The sequence below is a fragment of the Halichondria panicea genome, chromosome 11 (assembly GCF_963675165.1).
Source record: "Halichondria panicea chromosome 11, odHalPani1.1, whole genome shotgun sequence".
In the NCBI taxonomy this organism is placed as follows: domain Eukaryota; kingdom Metazoa; phylum Porifera; class Demospongiae; order Suberitida; family Halichondriidae; genus Halichondria; species Halichondria panicea.
The window spans coordinates 3,955,951-3,978,939 of NC_087387.1; the positions used below are offsets into that span (position 1 = coordinate 3,955,951).

At 40.1% G+C, this 22,989-nt stretch overlaps 1 protein-coding gene across 15 annotated transcripts in view; it reads right to left on the reverse strand.

Annotated features, from left to right (window-relative positions):
* LOC135344347 (serine/threonine-protein phosphatase 6 regulatory ankyrin repeat subunit A-like) overlaps positions 1–22,989 on the reverse strand; it is a 151,578-nt gene that overhangs the window by 2,974 nt on the left and 125,615 nt on the right. For 5 of the 15 annotated variants that reach the window (XM_064541540.1, XM_064541544.1, XM_064541539.1 and 2 more), the window contains 18 exons: positions 22,052–22,150; positions 19,911–20,009; positions 19,693–19,791; positions 18,167–18,265; positions 17,954–18,052; positions 17,802–17,900; positions 16,718–16,819; positions 16,539–16,637; positions 12,650–12,748; positions 12,419–12,517; positions 9,129–9,227; positions 8,004–8,102; positions 7,527–7,625; positions 6,054–6,152; positions 2,324–2,422; positions 1,015–1,113; positions 796–894; positions 436–534 (listed from right to left, as the gene is read on the reverse strand). In XM_064541540.1, coding sequence (XP_064397610.1) covers positions 436–534; positions 796–894; positions 1,015–1,113; positions 2,324–2,422; positions 6,054–6,152; positions 7,527–7,625; positions 8,004–8,102; positions 9,129–9,227; positions 12,419–12,517; positions 12,650–12,748; positions 16,539–16,637; positions 16,718–16,819; positions 17,802–17,900; positions 17,954–18,052; positions 18,167–18,265; positions 19,693–19,791; positions 19,911–20,009; positions 22,052–22,150 — 1,785 coding nt within the window. Of the gene's footprint in view, positions 1–435; positions 535–795; positions 895–1,014; positions 1,114–1,145; positions 2,242–2,323; positions 2,423–6,053; positions 6,153–7,526; positions 7,626–8,003; positions 8,103–9,128; positions 9,228–12,418; positions 12,518–12,649; positions 12,749–16,538; positions 16,638–16,717; positions 16,820–17,801; positions 17,901–17,953; positions 18,053–18,166; positions 18,266–19,692; positions 19,792–19,910; positions 20,010–22,051; positions 22,151–22,989 lie in introns of those variants that run through there. The other 10 variants (XM_064541538.1, XM_064541553.1, XM_064541541.1 and 7 more) reach the window with 9 other exon arrangements.

Below are 22,989 nucleotides of genomic sequence, written 5' to 3' on the forward strand. Positions count from 1 at the left end.
ATAGATATTATTACAGGGTATATAGTCCACTCTATAGTCTTTCATACTCCTCTACTGACAAAGGTTTCACGAAGTCTACTTTATACTTACATCATAAAATTATGATAAATTCGCTCTAAGTACTGTGTGGGAGGAGAGTTATTGCGGTGTACTCTCGCCCGCACTCATAAAATGTTGTCTATACGTCAGTGGGGGAGTCAGTGAGGGATCACGCAACTTATTCAAGGCAAGTTCTCCTTTTTCTTTGTCGCTTCCTTCTAAATTATTTGTTCCTCCAATTTCTCCTCTTAATAACAGAAAAAGGAGGGCCTGCCAAGGAGGCTAACAATAACAAACATAGCAAGAATTTTATCTACTGCCCTCTCTCCCTAGCCATAGTCTGGCCACCCAGTTTGAACTTTACACTGGGGGAAACACTGCACGAAATCAACCCACTGTGTTTGGCAGGTCAACAATGGCTCCAGCAGTGATCAAATGGTGAGCGACATCTTTGTGTCCCTTAAAGCTGGCTGTCCAGAGAGCAGTCTCTCCGTCCTATAATAGTATATGTATACGTTGTAATGCGATCACGTATCATCTCACTAGCACATGCAGTGTGTGACAAATATGCATTTGTTAGGCACAGCGGTAAGGTGAATTTATACTCTCAACAACAGAATTTGAATATAAAGTGGACACACTCAGATATTTTTATTAACGAGACAACATTGTGTCTAGCATATGAAATCAGAGAGGTGGCTGCTGTATATGATTATCACAAACTAAAGGACACTCCAAAGTGTCTAGAGCACTTACTTGTTCTTGTACATGAACATCTGCTCCCCTGTCAATGAGTTGTTGCACTATCTTGAGATGTCCTTTATGACTAGCCCAGTAGAGAGCAGTAGCACCTTCCTGTTAACCAGTGCAGTGTATTGGCAATTATACAGACAGAGGGACAGAGTGAACGATAATTATGATTATACGCAATTAAGATGAATATGCAAATAATTATGCCAAAATACCAACACTCACATTGTCCTGACTGTTGACTTGAGCCCCCTCAAAAACCAGAGCCAACACAACACCGAGATGGCCTTCTTGAGCAGCTGCCATGAGAGGAGTGGTACCATTCTGTAAGAAAGGGGAAGCTGTTATTATAATAGCAGTTCTTTATCTAGGACTGGAACCACTGTAGCTTTTAGCAATTTACAATTTTCACTTATATCTTTGCATGGAAAGATCTAATCTGGAAAATGACTGCACAACTGAATTCTAATTGCTATTCTTGTGGTATGACATTTGAATGCAGGGATACAACATAGTGATTTTAAAAATTGAACTAAGCGTGACTGACTATAAGTATAGGATATTATTAACCATGGTACTGACAGGTAGTAGAGGATATTATGGATGCACCCTCCGAGTAGGTGTGGTATATCTGGCAGCACTATAAAAGGACCTCCCACTAGCAACAATTCAACCCACGATGCAGACTGCAAAACGAGCAAGCCAGATTTTGCAGCCATCAAAGAGCTAGTTGAGCAACACGTTTACTCCTACAGATACTCAAGAGCCTCCTTGGTCCAAGAGTTGGCCATTCGACGTCCTTTACTGGAGTTGCAAGCTCTTCTTGTGTCTAAACTACGCCCATGGACTGACCCATGGCTTAGCCATCTTGTTGGAGAGCAGCTTCCGTGTTTCTGCTGTCGCTTTGAAGTCTTAGTACCATCAAGCATGGCTCCTTTCTCTTGCTAAATTCCAAAAAAACAAAAAAAAAAAGCTTGAAAACTGTGCATGCCTGGGGGCTGGCTGTATGTTATTTCTCTATATACAAAATTAGCTGTTGACCAATGAGTGGTGACGTAAGTGTGGTATAATTATACGTATTAAGACTGGTAACAACAAACTATATTCTAGAGCCAACAGCGGGGAGGGAGGAGGTGTACATGGCCAACTTAATAAATAAATGTTGGGCAAATTAGTATAGTAAGTCAAGAAGTCAAGAAGTTGAAATGTGCTGTCCTGATGTGCACAAAGTAACGTGACATCCTGTCAATTGCACGTAAGCAACTTGCAATTGATAACGTTAGCGTACTTCCAACGTATAATTATGTTTGCACTACTTGTGTTACTTTGAATGCATATATAATTATGTACGTGTATGCATGTTAGCTAGCTTTCTGGATGTATGGGACATGTACATATTACGTAAAATGTGTAAGCTACATGAGAGAAGTCAGTGACATCAGTGACACCATTCTGAAAAAGGGATACCAGGATAATCAGACAGTGTTCCAGTGACACTTTCTATAATTATGTCATACAGCTGATATGAACCCACCGTGTTTGGTAGGTCAACAATGGCTCCAGCAGCGATCAAATGGTAAGCAACATCTGTCCGTCCATTGAAGCTGGCTGCCCAGAAAGCTGTCTCTCCGTCCTATTTATAGAACGTATTATACGTAAATGATCATTACAGCATCATTTCAATGTGGTGGAACCTCCATTATAACGACCACCTCCGATAGACATGAATAATATTAGAATAACGGAACATTATTTTTAGGAAAACACAATTATTTTGTCTCAGGTTGCTTTATTTTGAGTGCTATAATTATAGTGACGACACGTAGGATTTTAAGAACGTGTTGTAGTGAGTATAATTGTTACTTGTGTGCAGTAACAGAGCTGATTCTCATGGGGCTAACTATGCATAGATAAATGAAAGAGAGGGATAAGCAACGCCTCACGTGATGCTAGGTAAATGCAGTGTGTGGCGTCACACCCTCTGCATGGTTGGAGGCTTGTTGCACTCAAGGATGTACACACCAGCTGCTCAATTTTCTCAGAGGGGCAATCTTTATGGATCCATTTTGAGTACACACACCCAATTTTGCTCCTTAAACGCAACTAGCCTCATCCAACGGAAGTGCTGGGCATTGCCTATTCGTTTATCTGTGGTTTTATGGAGGTTCCTTTGTACATACATACTAATAGTTAGTAGGCACTGCAGTGTTGTTTGATGGTGAGCTGGTGCCTTTTAGTCAAGAGAGTAAATAAAGCCAATTTTGCTCCAATCGCTATACACATACAAGCCAGCCATTTATAGCATTATAGCTTGTTTTCAAGCTGTTTTGTGTTTTCCTCGGCCAATCCTAGCATATACACCGGTCAGGATCTCAGGTTCGGATTAAAACTACAAATACTTTTATCTTTTCAAGAACGGCCACCTCTCTATATACTCCGTATAACCATAGATACACGAAAGAGAGGGATAGGCAACGCCCCAATGCTAGGTAAATGCAGTGTGTGATGTCACACCTTCTGCATAGTTGGAGACTTATTGCGCTCAAAAAAGTACACACTGCTCGATCCTTATATCTGCTTATAGTTTTCTCATACGGGGCCTAAAAGCAAAGCGATCAGGCATCATGCACATATATACACCCAACACTATAGCTACAACTGCTATGTTAGCTTTCTTCTTTCAGCTTGATTTGTATGAAAAAACACCAAAATTGTAGGTGTACCTATCTCTGAAAGGATTTTATAACATAATAGGTTTCACAGAATTAATTATAACTGCATGGAACAAAGCGTATTTCCCAGCTCATAATGCAGTGAAGTAGTGGCAGCAACATGGAATGTTTGTCCGAAGTCCAGTACCTCTCTTGCTCTTACTGTATATATGGTAATGTAGTTTGAAGTGCTCTAAGACACAGGTTATAGGTATTAGAAAGTGGAACACAAGTATTTTTCTCTGTCTTGTGTGATCAAAGATATGACATTTAAAGGATTGTAGAGAGCACTGACATCCCTTTTTGGTATACTACCTCTCAACAAAGACCGCTCTATACGTAATAATACAATGCAGTGTTTATCAGTCTTTTAATGTTCATGTTTTCTGATGCTCTGATGCTCTGTATCACTTCTTCGCTCTTTGCAGTGAGGCTAAGGGTCAGGAGGTTGTCAATGTTCAGTTTAGCAGTCATATTTAATGTATCGAACAGGCATTAGTGTGTGGAAAGGGTCAGGAGGTTGTCAATGTTCAGTTTAGCAGTCATATTTAATGTATCGAACAGGCATTAGTGTGTGGAAAGGGTCAGGAGGTTGTCAATGTTCAGTTTAGCAGTCATAATTATTTAATGTATCGAACAGGCATTAGTGTGTGGAGTGAGTGCTTTGAGCGAAGTATTGCAAATGTATAGTATAATACACTGCACGGTGCCATATTTTAAGCATGAAGACTCTTGCATAAGTCATTTTGGCTTCAAAACGATTGTCACACTTTTTTTTCTGCTACAGCGGTGCAGACTGTCTGATACTCTTCTGATACACTAGGCAGGCCTTCATACAGAAAAAATTAACAGGGGGGGCGAACCGATTATCCATGTACGGCCGTCTAGGGGGGGTCTGGGGGCATGCCCTCCTAGGAAATTTTTGTGTTTAGACTGTCGTATATCGCATCTGGTGCATTCTTAGAAACTGTGGTGTCAGTGTTAGGATTACTATGGTTTATTAATTGTGAAATGTAATAAAAATGCAAAAATTTAATTGAACTACCTTAGTTTCAATTGCCTGCACTGAATGGTACTATGAGTTATCAGATAAAAGCCATAGCCTGAGCGACACAAGCCTTTCTAGCACACTGAATGAAAGCAGCTCTTGAATCGTCCTCTGTACTTGCAAATAGTGACTTATAGAAGAAATTGTGGACATATAGAACAGAGAGAGTAGACAAATAGCAGTTTAATTAAAGTAGCTTCGTAAAGAACTCATTATTGTAATAATTATTGTTATTATGAATATTAAGGCAGAGCTCTTTGTTTGGTTGGTGTGACACAGGCAGTGTGTCATGGCCTATATTTTCAATACAAAATTTACGGGGGGGGGGGGGGGGGCGAGCGCCCTCTGTGCCCCCTCCCTCTATGAAGCCCTGCTAGGTATAATAAAAAGCAAGCACACGCTATTTAGCCTTCAAACGGGTTGCTGGTTGTCACCATTTTCTTGTCTGTTCCCTACAACATTTTAATTAAGCACACTTATTTTACTGGAAGTAGGCGCGTATTCCACAGAAAGTGGACGGCATTATTCGAAAAAAAATTCACAGGAGGTCGCAAAAGATGGAATGAAATGCTTAGTGAAAGTGACAAGAAGACACAATAAAAAAAGGAAGCATCGAATTCACTTTAGCAGTCGTTTGACACTTTCTGTTGAGTTTTTCAAGGTTGAGGTTTTTATTGCCCCGGTGACTGCGCATGCAAATGATAACTTACCTCGCTGGCAATTATACTAGGAGTACGCATGCCTGCACATGGTCTGTTATGGACCTAATCGACACTTGGGGCCAAGGGAGAGTCTCCCTGATTAACCGTTGTAACTATCTTGTATTGTTCATTTATTTTATCCCTTTTTCTCTGAGAGACTAATGTGCATGTAGGTCATAATACTTTGGTCTGCTTGTTGGTGTGGTATCGCCCCATTCAGCAGCTGGTAGATCCCTTTTTCGGGAATATGCAAAGCGTGATAGAAATTACACAAATTCCCTAGTGCTTTGTGATTACCCCAAAAGTATTACTTGTTTATCAAGTGAAGGTAAGGATTATGTGTGCATGAATGTGTGTACTCTCACAAGCCGAACTTACTGAAGAAGCACCGCGGCAAGCTACACAACATAAAGCTGTTAGCTAATATTGCTAATGACACGCATGATAAACAATTTTGCATCTGGCTATTAATCACAGGGAATTTTGAAGAGTGGAGAGTGGGAAATGATCGCTCATGATTTTTAAAGATACAGCACATTCTTCATTTAAGACAAGAAAAAAAGACAAGAAAGTGACCGAGGCGCAAATGATTTCCGAGGCCACTACCGTTTTTCCAATCCCTATATGATACAACTAACCTAGCTGATAATTAACTTGTATGGGACCAATTAGAAAGTTCACAACCTCCTACCGGAAGTGGAAAACCTTCGTTACCAACCATGCATGCAGAGGATTTCCTTGTTGGTAACTCTAAAGTGATACGGTATACACAATAAGAGCTCTATTATACATCCAATTGCTCACATTGTCCTGACTGTTGACTTGAGCCCCGACAAAAACCAGTAGTTCCACAACACTGAGATGGCCTTTTTCAGAAGCTGCCATGAGAGGAGTGAAACCATTCTGTAAAAACAAGGATTATCAAATGTTGTGTCACTTCTATGACATACATCAAAGAAATTGCGAGTACTACAAATGAGTGAAGGCAGAAAAAACTCACTGAGCTGTGACCACAAGGCAATGCTTAGACTACATTACATCATATCTGATTGGCTAAAAGCAGTAGATTACATACCGTATAGCGGGTATAATTATTTCGAGGATATAAATTCTCACGGATGGACCTCTACAAAGGATTTCGCGGAGTTTATTTTCGTGGTGGTCTGAGTTCCAGCCTTTTGGCGTATGCGCACATCAACATGCAGCTGTATACCTCCACACCGTTAGCCTCGAATCCAGGCCTAGCCTAATAGAATCAGTGAGGCAGTATGTCCTCCACCTCTAGCAGAATGTTTGCTGTGCAGGCCATGGTCAGGGGATACCACCAGTACAAAACAATCTGGGCATAGACTTAGAGCAAGCTAGCTGGCTATACCGGCGTCCTTGTCTCTTGATTCCTTTTTTCTTTCCTCTTATTGTCGATAGGTGTGGTCAATAATACTGAACACGCCTACTATTCAATAAGATACATTTTCGTGGGTATAAATTTCGTGGTACAGGCTCAATCTGCGAACATTTATACCTTCGAAATAATTATACCCGCTATACGGTAGAAAAATAATCTACAGGAAGCGCACTTAAAGACGCAATGAAAATGTAAATAGTTTGTTCTTTCCATGCATGCATTGCTTTTTTCCGGTTGGGCATGGGCGGGGGGGCCAGGAAGCATCGAATTTAGAGCGATTTTCATTAAGCTAGATGTCGCTCAGACTTCCGTGTTTTGATGAGCTTCATCTGGGAAAAGCTTTGCTCTACCCCAATGCATTATAGCCTTTCAGGAATAAACAAATACTTATAGGGAATTGGAATTGACGTAGCGTAGCCTCGAGCTACTATGTGTGTACCTCAGGGCCACCGTATTTATGGCAGTCTAGCCTGCACAAATCAAACATAGATTACAAGATCTTGTACCAAACATGTCTGCATGGGAGAGGGAATTATATACCGTATAGCGGGTAATTTTCGTGGGGCAAAATATTCGTGGTTTTCGTGGTTAGAAGTATGACCACGAATGAAGCCCCCCATTGCCTACCTTTACCTGCAGTGCAAGCAGCTACCACGAAAATATTACGCACGAAATCTCTCAATATTGCTGAACCACGAATATTTTGTCCCCCGAAAATTACCCGCTATACGGTACCCTGGTCATATCCTAGCAACTGCATGAAAACATTATATGTATAATTATATCTCTCCCTTCTCTGCGGCCAGGAAATTGAGGCAAATCAAACACTCATAAGTACAATGCATGCAGCTACAGGAAACCCATGCACCCACCGTGTCTGGTAGATAAATAATGGTTTCAGCAGTGATCAAATGGTGAGCGACATCTTTGTGTCCATTGAAGCTGGCTATCCAGAGAGCTGTCAGTCCATCCTAATAATAGTACGAATATACATAATTATAGTAACGATTCTTGCATCATTTCACAAAATTAACAAACTGACACTCAGTGTGATAAATATTTTGTATAGGCACTGCAGTTTTGCATGTCTAATGGTGAACTTATACAGCCTCGTTTCCAACAGAAGGAAAGTCAATTTTTCTCTTCCATTCTATTAATTAAAAACGAGGCTAAACTATATACAGTAACACACCAACTGAATTTGAATAGTCACTAAATTAAAGAGGCAAACTTACACAATAATTTATTGTGTCTATATAGTTTTATAATTATAGCTGTACATCACCGATACATTTTCTCCACGCAATTATTTTAAACTTACATGTACAATGCACAAACCAATTGCTTACTTTATTCTGACTGTTGACTTGAGCCCCCTCAGAAACCAGTAGTTCCACAATACTGAGATGGCCTTCTTGAGCAGCTGCCATGAGAGGAGTGAAACCACCCTGAAAATGGAGTTTACCAAGATCATCACAGTTAGTATTTGGGTGCTCATACCATTACGTATACCGTGCCTTTGCAAAAATACGCCCACCTAACTTTATATGAAGGTTTGGGGAGGGCATGGCCAACTAGCTAGAGATAATAAACAAAAACTATCGATATGAAAGCACTGCGGGTGCTGATGCCTCGGTGGAGGTGCCGAAGCTGCTACTATACACACATTATAATAATTAGCATTAATTAATTTTGCTGCATGCGCATGCAGGCAGAATCCAGAATCACAAGGAAACTCTAGGAGTGGGTAATGATCGACCATGATTAAAATTGTTGTTAAAAACGATTGATGCAAAAAGTTCATTGATGACTGCATCATTCTCACAATAGCTATACAGTAGAACCTCGCTAATCCGAATAGAGCGGGACCAGACCCCATCCGAATACATGAAATTTCCGGATTAACTAATTGATTATGAATATCATTAACGAAGACACTTTTGTACATATATTATGATATTAGAAGGGAAGCTGCTATAGCTAGAATAGTCTTTATCTCTCCAATACAGTCAGTCTTGTGAGCTCTCTCTTCGTTTTCTTTGCAGTGGCCATTGTCTTGAGCAGTTCATCAATAAAATTATTGCTGATTCAGCTAAGCAATTTACATCGCGCATGCGCAGTAATCCATTCTACTGACAGCCTCTCCTCTTTTTCAGTTTGCCACTTTGTCCGGATTTGCGAGGTTTCGGATTAAAGGGGTCCGGATTAGCGAGGTTCTACTGTATAGCGTTTTAGTGCAGTTCCAACAGAAGGAAAGTCAATTTTTCTCTTCCATTCTATTAATTAAAAACGAGGCTAAACTATATACAGTAACACACCAACTGAATTTGAATAGTCACTGAATTAAAGAGGCAAACTTAGACAATAATTTATCGTGTCTATATAGTTTTATAATTATAGCTGTACATCACCGATACATTTTCTCCACGCAATTATTTTAAACTACATGTACAATGCACAAACCAATTGCTTACTTTATTCTGACTGTTGACTTGAGCCCCCTCAGAAACCAGTAGTTCCACAATACTGAGATGGCCTTCTTGAGCAGCTGCCATGAGAGGAGTGAAACCATCCTGAAAATGGAGTGTACCAAGATTATCACGGTCAGTATTCGGGTGCTCATACCATTATGTATACCGTGCCTTTGCAAAAATGCGCCCACCTAACTTTATATGAAGGTTTGGGGAGGGCATGGCCAAACTAGCTAGAGATAATAAACAAAACTATCGATATGAAAGCACTGTGGGTGCTGATGCCTCGGTGGAGGTGCCGAAGCTGCTACTATACACACATTATAATAATTATCATGATGCATTAATTAATTTTACTGCATGCGCATGCAGGCAGAATCCAGAATCACAAGGAAACTCTAGGAGTGGGTAATGATCTACCATGATTAAAATTGTTGTTAAAAACGATTGATGCAAAAAGTTCATTGATAACTGCATCATTCTCACAATAGCTATACAGTAGAACCTCGCTAATCCCGAATAGAGCGGGACCAGACCCCTCCGAATACATGAAATTTCCGGATTAACAGATGTCATTAATTGATTTGTACATGTATTATGATATTAGAAGGGAAGCTGCTATAGCTAGAATAGTCTTTATCTCTCCAATACAGTGAGTCTTGTGAGCTCTCTCTTCGTTTTCTTTGCAGTGGCCATTGTCTTGAGCAGTTCGTCAATAAAATTATTGCTGATTCAGCTAAGCAATTTACGTTGCGCATGCGCAGTAATCCATTCTACTGACAGCCTCTCCTCTTTTTCAGTTTGCCACTTTGTCCGGATTTGCGAGGTTTCGGATTAAAGGGGTCCGGATTAGCGAGGTTCTACTGTATAGCGTTTTAGTGCAGAGCAGTAACACTCGTTGAACAAGTTTTGCTATACGCACTCTTCTGAAAAAGCTGCAATGGCATTCCAAGTACGCAAAACTAGGCATAACTCGAGAACGAAACATTATTTTGCAAATCTACGAATTAAATTCCATGACTAGAAGCCTATAGAAAATCTTACTTGCACTTCATTGATCCTTGAGCAGCTGTATAGCAGTCCACACAGACACACAAACACACTACTCGCTTGCGCATGCGCACCAAGGCATAAATATGGATGATTCGATCGACATTGAATGTCTGATGTCTAACTAGCTTTCAGTTACTTCCTGGTTCTTCATCAGCACTCAGATTGGCACTAGAGCTTTAAATTCTGAATTTCATTTCTTATTATTCATAATACAAAATTCGTAATGACCAGGAACATCGTTTGGTTCAGATTCGCTTATAATGGAGCTAGTTTTTAAGTTTATTTATCAGATTACTATCTAATACTGTGTAGCGGGTAAATTTGGCGATTAAATTTGAGCAAATCAAGGTGACGGTCGCCGAAATAAAAAATACCCTGTTTTAGCTTGATAGTCAGTGCGTCTCAGTATTACGCACGAGATCAATAATGCCATGCAGCATGCCCATGCCCGAAACATAACGAGACGTTTATTATAGCCCCAGCTAATTTAACTAGAGCACTAAAGTGCTAACCCTCGGCTGCATGACATAAATAGATGTATACAAACCATGCAGAGGAGTGTTCAGTTACACACAATAAAGAAGCAACAAACTACAATTCTACTTTTAATAGAGACCGGTAAAGGATCACCTCAGCTGCAAATGTGTAGCTCTATACCTCGAATAAAGGTCGTGTGTGCCCTGGGATTTCCCACCCCTAGCCAAAATTCCCCCCCCTGGAAATATGAAAAATTTATGATGTCATACCAAATTGTACAGCCATTCAGATAGATCTACATGTAGCTATAATAATTATTCTACGTGTATCAGTCAAATCAGTTGAGAAAAAGCCTCTTACAAATTATATATAATTATACATACATCGGGAGTACATACATGTACATCCAATCTAGCACATGGTATGTACCGTTCAAAAGTTCAGACAGGAGATTACATACACAAAATGCATGTATACAGTTACCCTTTGAAATTTAAACCTTACAACACTAGAGCACTAAAGTGCAAACCCTCGGCTGGTGACATGATAATAACGAAACCAGAAGAGTGATAATGCAGTGCATGTAGCATGTATATGACTAGCATACGCTAGCACAGCAACTCAAGAGCAATAAAACCATAGATTGAAAAGGAAGGGGATTGGAAACGAAAATTTTTGCGTGAAACACTCCGCGTCATAGGGCGTGGCTAAAACTACAAAGGGATTATTTTATAATCAGCATGCTCATTACCTGTCTTGGCTGCCATACAATGTGCTGTACATAGAAATGGTGAAATTGATCACTTTTAATGTTGAATATTCTAAAAAGTAAAGAGAATATAGCTCTAAAAGGTCGACTAAGCAACGCAACCACTATCACTAAACAGCTATAAAAGAAGGAACAGCCGTTACTATGAAGTCGTGAGAGGTCAAGGCGGCCCGTGGTGTGTCTAAAAGTATATTAAAGCAGTTTGAAGGACTATACTGCAAACATTTATGAACAGTAAAGCTTATCCATGGCATGAAACCATTCTATATAGCACCAAGGGCGTATACAGAGAAGAGGGCATGCAACTCACTATGTATCCTACGTACTCATCCGACTTCGTATCAGAGACCGGATATGCTAAAAATAGAATCCAGTATACGGACGTGAACAAGTGGGCGGTGTTGTTTACGGAGTTATAATTATGGGCGTGTACATCAGAGCTGCCTAGCTAGCTAACAGTGCAGTATTATTTTAGAGAAGTGTCATGACCAGTCCTAGTCCAGCCAAGTCCAAGACAACCCCTTCGAGCATGAAGTTACCGCAACGCTCCTTGGAGGGTGAGCCGGACCATGACTGATGACTGTTAATTATAGGATTATTATTTATTTAGGCATCCCCTCTAATTAACTAGAGGAATGCAACCTCGCTGGTTAAATAATAATTATGCATTCCTCTATATTGCTCCCCTAATTAACTACTTGGAGGTAAAGACGTGGCCTATAGCCACCAGTCATAGCCCATCGGACGAAAGTCCTACCCCCAAGGAATTGAAGCATGAACACATGTACAGATCAAGTGAGCGCTATGGAACAAAGTAAAGATTCTGGGAAGGATTGACGAATTTAATATAATAGCTAAGATGCTTTATTCATTGTAAAAAGTATGCATCCATTGTATTGTATGTATTGGATTACGGTCCACCCATAAATATACCATCATGTGAGAATGAAGTACATAAACTCTATACGTACATGCCAATGGGATATGAACTCACATTGCTCTGATTGTTGACTTGAGCCCCCATAGAAACCAGTAGTTCCACAACACTGAGATGATCTTCTTGAGCAGCTATCATGAGAGGAGTGGTACCATTCTGTGAGAAGGGGTATACCAAGATTATCTAAACTACATTATCATAAGATTATCACAAATTCTATACGTACTTTTATTATCAGACAGTGTTAAATCTATACGTACATAAATACAGAGTAGGATATGAACCCACCGTGTCTGGAAGGTCAACAATGGCTCCAGCAGTGATCAAATGGTGAGCGACATCTTTGTGTCCATTGAAGCTTGCTGTCCAGAGAGCAGTCGGTCCATTCTATTAATAGTACGTAAAGTCACGTTTTAACGATCACATATCATTATTTTTGACAAAATTAATAACTGACAGACATTCAGTGTGTAACCAATAATTTGTAGACACTGAAATGAAACAAAATTGTGTCTAGTAGCTAATGAAAGCACCGCGGGTGCTGATGCACCTCGTAGATGTATGACGAGCTATATAGGGGGATTAGAACTGCTCGTTATACTCAGTAGAAAGGTAATCGCCTGATAAGTTGCTTTACATTGAAGTCTCAAAGTCATTGTTTTAATATATGGTGCTACGTTAATACACATGAATTAATGCAAATGTACATGTATTTAACTGTTTACATGCAGGAGTTAGAGCAGTGATGGCTGGGCACTGGGAGTGAGAGATAGCCATTATTGATGAAGTTCAGGGTTTCATGTGAGTTGTATTTTAACACTCTAGTATATTATAAATGCTCACATCGTAGTCTCATCTTCTGCTGTCTCGCAACATGCATCACCATATTCGTCTGGTTGGAGATTGTTGTGATTCTTTTTTATCCACTCTTCCAGGTTCGTGCGGTTTAGGGCCTTGAGGGGATTTGGTGCAAACCCCGGGAAGCTTTTGTGCTCTCTGTTGTCAATGGCTGTTAGGATCTTGTTGACTTGCACATCTTTCACAATGGTAAGGATATCGTCCACGTCTGACCTAGTGGTGTGAGCTGTTGATTGGGGATGGATGCCAGTAACCTTGTTGAACAATTCTGCAGTGGACACCAATTATTTCCTTGAAATGCCGATTAACGTGCTCGTTATGTAGGTCACAAGGAAGATTGCGACCAAGACCCCCGTGAGTATTCACAGTACAACCCCATGTCAGCTGGTGTACCAGGGATGGTGGCAGCGAAGCTAGGTCACACTGCAGTCGAAGGGCCTCTAGAGCGTACTTGGTATTCCTATTTGTGTAGAAATGGAGCATCATCACCTTCCAACACCGAAGGATGCGAGGTCCGTCTCCTTCACTCCACGCGTCAGTAAATTCGAGGACAATAATTATGACACAAAACACGGGCGTAATTGTAAACACTGTCACCGGTATCTGAAAATGGTTGGCCTAGAATTGCTTCTGGCACAATGGTCCATCGATCCACTATCCTCTTAGCAACTTCAAAGACATCTACCTTTGGACGTGGGCCTCCAGGTACTGTTTGAGGTAAATCGTCCCCTGGACTGCTGATACCATTATTTGCAATGGTGCATTTATTTGCACAAACAAATTGACCCCCCCTTAGAAACGAGTAGTTCTACAACACTGAGATGGTCTTTTTTTGAGAAGCTATCATAAGAGGGTTAGTACCATTCTGAAAAAAGGACGTAAAATAATTATAGATAACTGCATAATTTTCGAGACGCTTAATTTTTGCTGTTTTCAAGGGCTAGCAATCCTCCACGAATACTTCGCTAACGGAAGACGCTCCATTCAAATAGGGTGACATTTATTCAACGAAACGCTTTTAGAGGCACTAGTTTCAACACGCAATATTATGGTGTAGCAGTCTGTCCATACTGCGTATATATATCCCCTGAAGTAAAGACTTACTCAAGAGAGTCATTGACAGATGGTTTTAAAACGAAACAACATTGCATGTGTCTAGTTTGAAAAGGACGGCTATAAATAATCATAACTACAGCACTGAGGTGCTAACCCTCGGCTGTTCACATGAATAATAAAAGATCTATATAGTATCCGAAAGAGTGAAATAATTGCTAAGCAGCAAGTAACAGAAGCTATAGAGACATGCGGAAACTTTAGAGAACAGAGTTTTAGCAGTCGTGCATGGCTAGAATCACAGCAAAAAAAACCTGGAGTCTTAGAAATATGGCTCCTGTGAGGTGGGCTCATTTAATTATTAAAAAAGCAACATCACCTCAGCCAAATAAGTGTCTCAAATTAAGGCCGCGTGTTGCTTGTAAGCCCTGCAGCCAAGTTAAAGCTTCTTAGCTTTTATTTGATGCTTTAACATAAAAATGTGCAACAACAAAAACTTGCTGTGTGAAGGCTATCCATGCTGTAAACAAACCACTATGGCATCCAGGTAAGCAGACTCAGACAAACAAACCAACGGACTACTATACTTGCTGACCGCGGCAGGGCCCATCTTCTTAAAAGGAATCTATTCCATGGAGCATACTGCCATTGATGTGTGTGTGTGTGCATGTGTACATCTATATTATGTTTGGTACAATAATTAATTATTATTGCTGCTACAGTTGAACCTCATTACCGACCACCTCCGAAGAGTAACCACACACGATAAAACGGCCAAGAGCTCAGGTCCGGATTGAAACTACAATGATTGCAATGACTTCAATGTAAAGCAACTTCTCAGGAGCGATCACCTTTCTACTCCGTATAACGAGCAGTTTTATAGTCCCCCAATCATATAGCAATAATGGAAAATAACCTCCCAGAACGAACAGCCATACCCATAATTAGCAGACAATTATTGCTGAGATGGCATTATTTAGTACAATTGTGAAAACATAGCTGTATATAACTCGTCCCTACAGCCTTTTCAAAGCTTGTATGAGCTATAGAGAAGCGGTTACAAGTTTCATTTGCAGCAAGAATTGATTCAGAGCATACCTCTGTTCCCCAATGGTGTCCGTTTTATGGAGGTTCCACTTTTATGAGCAAAATTACGTTACGAAATGAAGGCACTTCTACGAAAAATTTTAATTTCGCTATATACAATAATTATTATCCCAACAAAAAGAGACACATGCATACAATGTTGGCACCGCGGGTGCTGATGTCTCGGTGGATGTGTCAAAGCTACATAACATAACCTACTAGCTATTGCTAATACACCCAGATATCATAATGTTCTTACGGTAAATTTGCTGCATAATTATAATCACAGGGAAACTCGAAAAGTGGAGCTATACAGCTATATTTTATTTGGTACAATAAAATAATAATTATTGTTGCTACAGTTGAACCTCATTACCGATCACGAGTAGCCACACACGACAAAACGGTCAAGAGCTCAGGTCCGGATTAAAACAATGACTTTGAGACTTCAATGTAAAGCAACTTCTCAGCAGCGATCACCTTTCTACTGCGTATAACGAGCAGTTCTAAATCCCCCTATATAGCTCGTCCCTACAGCCTTTCAAAGAGTTAGAGAAGCGGTTAGCAAAGCTCCAATATTCATTTGCAGCAGTGTGGTTCGAAATTTTACGCTATACAGATTATCATCCCGTCAAAAAGAGACACATGCATATAATGACGGCACCGCGGGTGCATGCTGATGCCTCGGTGGATGTGTCAAAGCTACATAACATAAATCTACTAGCAATTGCTAATACACACATGCAGATATCATAATTTTCTTACGGTAATTTTGCTGCATATAACCACAGGGAAACTCAAAGAGTGGGATATGATTGACCATCCCCTCAGCTAAACAGCTAAGATGCTTTATTCATTGTAAAAAGAATGTGTACAAAAAGTTAAGGGAGTATGGAATTCCTTCTACAGTAACAAACGAGTTTTTGGCTGACATAATTATTATGCCTCGAGGCGTAGCCGCAAGAGGGATACGGTAAAGCTGACTGCAACGTGTGACAAATAGTTTGTACATAATTGTGTACATTAATTATAGGCACCGAAAAAATCATGTCTAGTATGAAAAAAGGATAGCTATAATTATAAATGGTTTGTATACTTATTCAGCCCCAAAGCGATACCGTAACGATGTACACAAATACATTTAAGAGCCCTACATACATTGCACAAACCAATTGCTCACTTTATTCTGGCTGTTGACTTGAGCCCTCACAGAAACCAGTAGTTCCACAACACTGAGATGGCCTTCTATAGCAGCTGCCATGAGAGGAGTGAAACCATCCTGTGAGAAAAGAATATCACGGACAGTGTTTCACTATAATTATGGTACATGGATATTCAGTTAATAGGATATGAACCCACCACCGTCTTTGGTAGGTCAACAATGGCTCCAGCAGTGATCAAATGGTGAGCGACATCTTTGTGTCCATTGAAGCTGGCTGCCCAGAGAGCAGTCTCTCTGTCCTATTAATAATTATAGTAACAATCACGCATACCGTAAATGTATGAGAGAGCGAATATTTCGAGGCGCTTAATTTCTGCTATGTTCGAGGGATAGCAATCCTCCACGAAAATTAGGTCCACGAAATACTGACAGACGCGACATCTTTGCATGACTAAAATAGCTTGAATTTACGGTTTTGGAGACACTTTCACACAAAAACCCCGGAAAAAATCGTGCTACGTATATATGCATGGTATAATTATCATCCCCACAAAAGTAAGCAACACAGTCATGCATAATTATGCAGCGTGTGACAATAGTTGTTTGAAGGTACTGCAGTATTGTCTAATGGTGAACATAATTATGACACATACTGAATTTGAACACAGGTATAGAGCGCTTGTTAAAGTGGACAAAGTCAAATTGTCAGATGCTCCACTGACAATGAGTTTCTATCTTGAGAAGGCCTTTACACATGGAAGTATAATAATAGGGAGCAGTAATACAACCCCTGAATAGTGGGCGTGGGCTACGTATGACTCAGTTCTCAACTAGAGCACTGAAGTGCTAACCCTCGGCTGTTGACATGAATAAATAAAACCAGAGGAGTGTTCAGTTATAGAAGCAACAAACTACAATTCTACTTTTGATAGAGACCGTTAAAGGATTACTTCAGCTGCAAATTGTAGGTATACCTCGAATAAAGGTCGCGTGTAGAGGCAAGTTCAAGCTTCTTAGCTTTTGCTCAGCCTTGCTTTTATACGACAACGAAGCTTTAATATCGAAATCTGCCACAATTGAAACTAATGTTGTGTGGAGGCTGTAAATGCAGTGCTATGGCAGCCAGGTGAGTAGACTCACATGTCACACATAGAAACAAACCAACGGACTATACTATACCCGTGGCCGCTCACGCGCCTAGGGTAATCAATGACCAGATTTTATAACGCTGGTATTATTAGAGAAGCCGGTATGCATGTACCTACACTCTAAATGACTCACATTGTTCTGACTGTTGACTTGAGCCCCCTCAGAAACAAGTAGTTCCACAACACTGAGATGGCCTTTTTGAGAAGCTATCATAAGAGGGTTAGTACCGTTCTGAAAAAAGGACGTAAAATATAGATAACTGCGTATATAGGAAATGAACCCACTGTGTTTGGTAGGTCAACAATGGCTCCAGCAGTGATCAAATGGTGAGCAATATCTTTCTGTCCTTCGAAACTGGAACACCAGAGAGCAGTCTTTCCATCCTAATGTTTGAGTGGGTAAGACAAATTTGCGTAGCTATAACACACAGGCAGTGCATGTTGTTGAATGAGTTTCTCATACTTATAAGTTATTGGCACATTATTATAACAGCCTACCTGTGTCTGTACATTAACACCTGCTCCACTGTCAATGAGTTGCTGCACTACCTTGAGATGTCCTTTACCACTAGCCAAGAGGAGCGCAGTACCACCTCTCTGAACCGGTGCAGTACAAACAAATGTTTAGTTGGTAATTATACGGAAAGACAGACTGAAAGACACAAAACATAAGACGAAATCGACAATAACATTATCAATTAAGCGGAGGCATGTGTATTAATCATGGTGGTCCTTTGAACATGCATGGGTGCTGACTTGCTAAAATCCATCTTTAAATTGCCCAACGGACGAAAACTTAACATTCTCTCGTTAAACTATACTATGCACAAACAAATTCCCTTCTGGCCACAATAATATCATAATACATGTATAAAAGTGTCTTCGTTAATGATATTCATAATCAATTAATGACATCCATTAATCCGGAAATTTCATGTATTCGCCTTTATTACCATCAAAAATATTTCCCACCCACACAACATAACCGAAGAACTGTCAACTCTCTATAGCCTAAGAAAGAGATACATATACCCCCATGCATAGCGGAACAAAACAAGGAGAGGAGGAAAAGCCAGAACACATGCACAACTGCCACACATGAAAATCAATACTGTATACAAGTCGATCATATACTGCCCATGCCCGAAACATAACAAGGCGTTTATAGAGCACTAAAGTTCTAATCCTCGGCTGCATGACATAAATAGATGTATACAAACCATGTAGAGGAGTGTTCATACACACAATAAAGAAGCAACAAACTACAATTCTACTTTTACTAGAGACCGGTAAAGGATCACCTCAGCTTCAAATGTGTAGCTTTACCTCGAATAAAGGTCGCGTGTAGAGCTAATTACACGGTACTTACACAGAAAGACAGAGTGAAAGACATTATCAAGCAGAGGCTTGGTTAAGGCCGTTTCACAAATATTAGTCATAAATGAGAGTGCATTGCTCATTGTCTATTCATTGTCATTGTGCAATGGTTATTCGAGTCCGGATAATAATTATGTCACTAAATGAAAAAAGTGCCCCAAATATATAGGAGAGCTTTAATGCTCGTCGGCACTATATCTTTCCTATATTATACTATGAGGCATTTTTATAATGCATGTGCATTAAACAATTTCCCCAGGTATATAATGCTCGGCACTAAATCTCTCCTATAATAATATGGATTATGTGTAATGATTGATGGCACTAAGTCTCTCCTATGATATGCTTTATGATTGATGGCACTAAGTCTCTCCTATAATGATATGGGATACGCTTAATGCTCGGCACTAAGTCTCTCCTATAATAATATGGATAATGTGTAATGATTGAGGGCACTAAATGTCTCCTATATAATAATATGGGAGGTTCTTAATGACTGAGGGCACTAATACTCTCCTATATTACTTTAGGAAGGACCGTAGATACCATGGCAGTGTATCAATATGTGTGGGAGTGATATACCATCATGTGGGAATGAATTAAGTACATAAACTCTATACGTACATGTCAATGGGATATGAACTCACATTGTCCTGATTGTTGACTTGAGCCCCGACAGAAACCAGTAGTTCCACAACACTGAGATGACCTGCTTGAGAAGCTACCATGAGAGGAGTGGAACCATTCTGTGAGAAGGGGTATACCAAGATTATCTAAACTTAAGATTATCACAAATTCTATACGTACTTTATCAGACAGTGTTAAATATATACGTACATAAATACAGAGTAGGATATGAACCCACCGTGTCTGGAAGGTCAACAATGGCTCCAGCAGTGATCAAATGGTGAGCGACATCTTTGTGTCCATTGAAGCTCGCTATCAAGAGAGCAGTCCGTCCATTCTATTAATAGTACGTAAAGTCACGTTTTAACGATCACATATCATTATTTTTGACAAAATTAATAACTGACAGACATTCAGTGTGTAACCAATAATTTGTAGACACTGAAATGAAACAAAATTGTGTCTAGTACCGTATAGCGGGTATATTTCGAGGGTATAAATGTTCGCGGTTTTCGCAGATTGAGCCTGTACCGCAAAAATTTATGCCCACGAAAATTTATGAATAGTAGGCGTGTTCAGTATTATGGATTCGAGGCTAACGGTGTGGAGGTACAGCTGCATGTCGATGTGCGCATGCGCCAAAAGGCTGGAACTCAGACCACGAAAATAAAATCCGCGAAATCCTTTGTAATGGTCCATCCGCGAAAATGTATACCCTCGAAATATACCCGCTATACGGTAGCTAATGAAAGCACCGCGGGTGCTGATGCACCTCGTAGATGCTATACATAACATAAAGCTGCTAGCTATATTGTCCACACAGGTATCTATAATCATAATGTTCTTATGGTAATTTTACTGCATGCTAATCACAGTGAAACTTGAAGAGTGGGAAATAATTGACCATGGTTGATGCTAAAAAGGATGCCAGGAGTATAAAGTCTAAAATTAATGGCTGCTGCATCAACTGGGATAAACTCCCACGCACTGGCATGCAAGCTATTGGTGGGTGTGGTTTCCTAGCATGGAAACACGACTATTAGAAGCCACGCTAAGGATAAATAGCGAAAATGTGCACTCGCGCAAATTTTTCCGGGCAGGGCATTAGGGATCCGAGCATAACAATAGATGGCATAGGGCACAAACGCAGGGCGTATATGGTAGCGGGGCTCACATACATGTATGGTATATAGGCCATTAAAAGAAGCAAATAATTATGGCGTGCAGGGCACACAGGCAGGGCATATGGCATAAGCAATAGCAATAGCAATAACAGAGCATTATGCAGGAGCACAAGTATAATGAAGCAAATGAAAATTCATTTTGCTATGCACTCCTAGAAAGCGAACTATAGGCAACTCGAGAACCAAGCACCATTACTGGCCGTACGTCTACTATTATAATGTTATGTATACATGTATGTATGTGCTAAACATGATGTATAGAATGATAAAGGATATGTTCACATTTTTACTGCATTTTGGGGTAACTGTGTAAGTCTATTGTATTAAGCAAAATCTACGAAGTACCCGTAATAATTATGACCTAATCACCACTCACACTGTAACGTTCGACACCGAAGATCAAGACAATAGTACACGAGAGAATATTATACAAACATGCAACCAGAAAACATGTGAAAAAAAAATTCATAATCTAATTCAGAGGGCACAATCTCCTACTGGAAGAGGAACGCCTCGCCTTTGTTACCATCAAAAATATTTCCCACCCACACAACATAACCGAAGAACTGTCAACTCTCTATAGCCTAAGAAAGAGATACATATACCCCCATGCATGGCGGAACAAAACAAGGAGAGGAGGAAAAGCCAGAACACATGCACAACTGCCACACATGAAAATCAATACTGTATACACATGGCCCAAGTCCATCATATACTGCCCATGCCCGAAACATAACAAGGCATTTATTATAGCCCCAGCTAATTTAACTAGAGCACTAAAGTGCTAACCCTCGGCTGCATGACATAAATAGATGTATACAAACCATGCAGAGGAGTGTTCAGTTACACACAATAAAGAAGCAACAAACTACAATTCTACTTTTAATAGAGACCGGTAAAGGATCACCTCAGCTGCAAATGTGTAGCTCTACCTCGAATAAAGATCGCGTGTAGAGCTAATTACAAAAAGACAGAGTAAAAGACACACTAAATCAACAATAACATTATCAAGCGGAGGCATCCGTGCATGCGTATTAATCATGGTGGTCCTTTCAACATGCATGGGTGCTGACTTGCTAAAATCCATCTTTTAAATTGCCCGAGGATTGCCCGAGGGACAAAAACTTAACATTCTCAAAATTTCTGACAATGTAATCGTTGAACTGCAATGCACGCACTAACAAATTATACTCACTTTATTTTGACTGTTGAGTTGAGCTCCCTTAGAAACAAGTAGTTTCACAACACTGAGATGGCCTTCTTGAGAAGCTATCATGAGAGGAGTGAAACCATTCTGAAAAAAGGACGTAAAATATAGATGAAAAGATTGCCAATGTCTATGATTAATTGCTGTGCATGCTCTCATGAAACAGTGCAGCCTTGCAGCTCTTTCCCCACTTTTGCAGCTAGTGTTCTAGTGCAGAGCTAACTATACGAAGCAACACTATGGACAACTTTTGCAACGCACCATTGCGCACGAGGCATAATTTAATTTATCAGTACCAAACTTTCTGGCCGTACATCTACTATTATATTATTATGTATTATGTGCTGAACATGATGTATAGAATGATAAAGATAATCATGTTCACATTTTAACTGCAAGTCTATTGTAGCAAAATTTACGAAGTACAGTAGAACCTCGCTAATCCGGACCCCTTTAATCCGAAACCTCGCAAATCCAGACAAAATGCAAACTGAAAAAGAGGAGGGGCTGTCAGTAGAATAGACTACTGCGCATGCGCAATATGGATTGCTTTGCTGAATCAGCAATAATTTTATTAATAAACTGCTCAAGACAATGGCCACTGCAAAGAAAACGAAGAAAGAGCTCACAAGACTCGGAGAGATAAAAGACCATTCTAGCTAGCAGCTTCCCTTCTGGCCACAGTAATATCATAATACATGTATAAAAGTGTCTTCGGTAATGATATTCATAATCAATTAATGACATCCGTTAATCCGGAAATTTCATGTATTCGGATGGGGTCTGGTCCGGCTCTATTCGGATTAGCGAGGTTCTACTGTACCCGTAATACGACCAATCACCACTCACACTGTAACGTTTGACACCCAACTTAAAATAAGATCAAGACAATAGTGCATGAGAGAATATACGAACATGCAACCAGA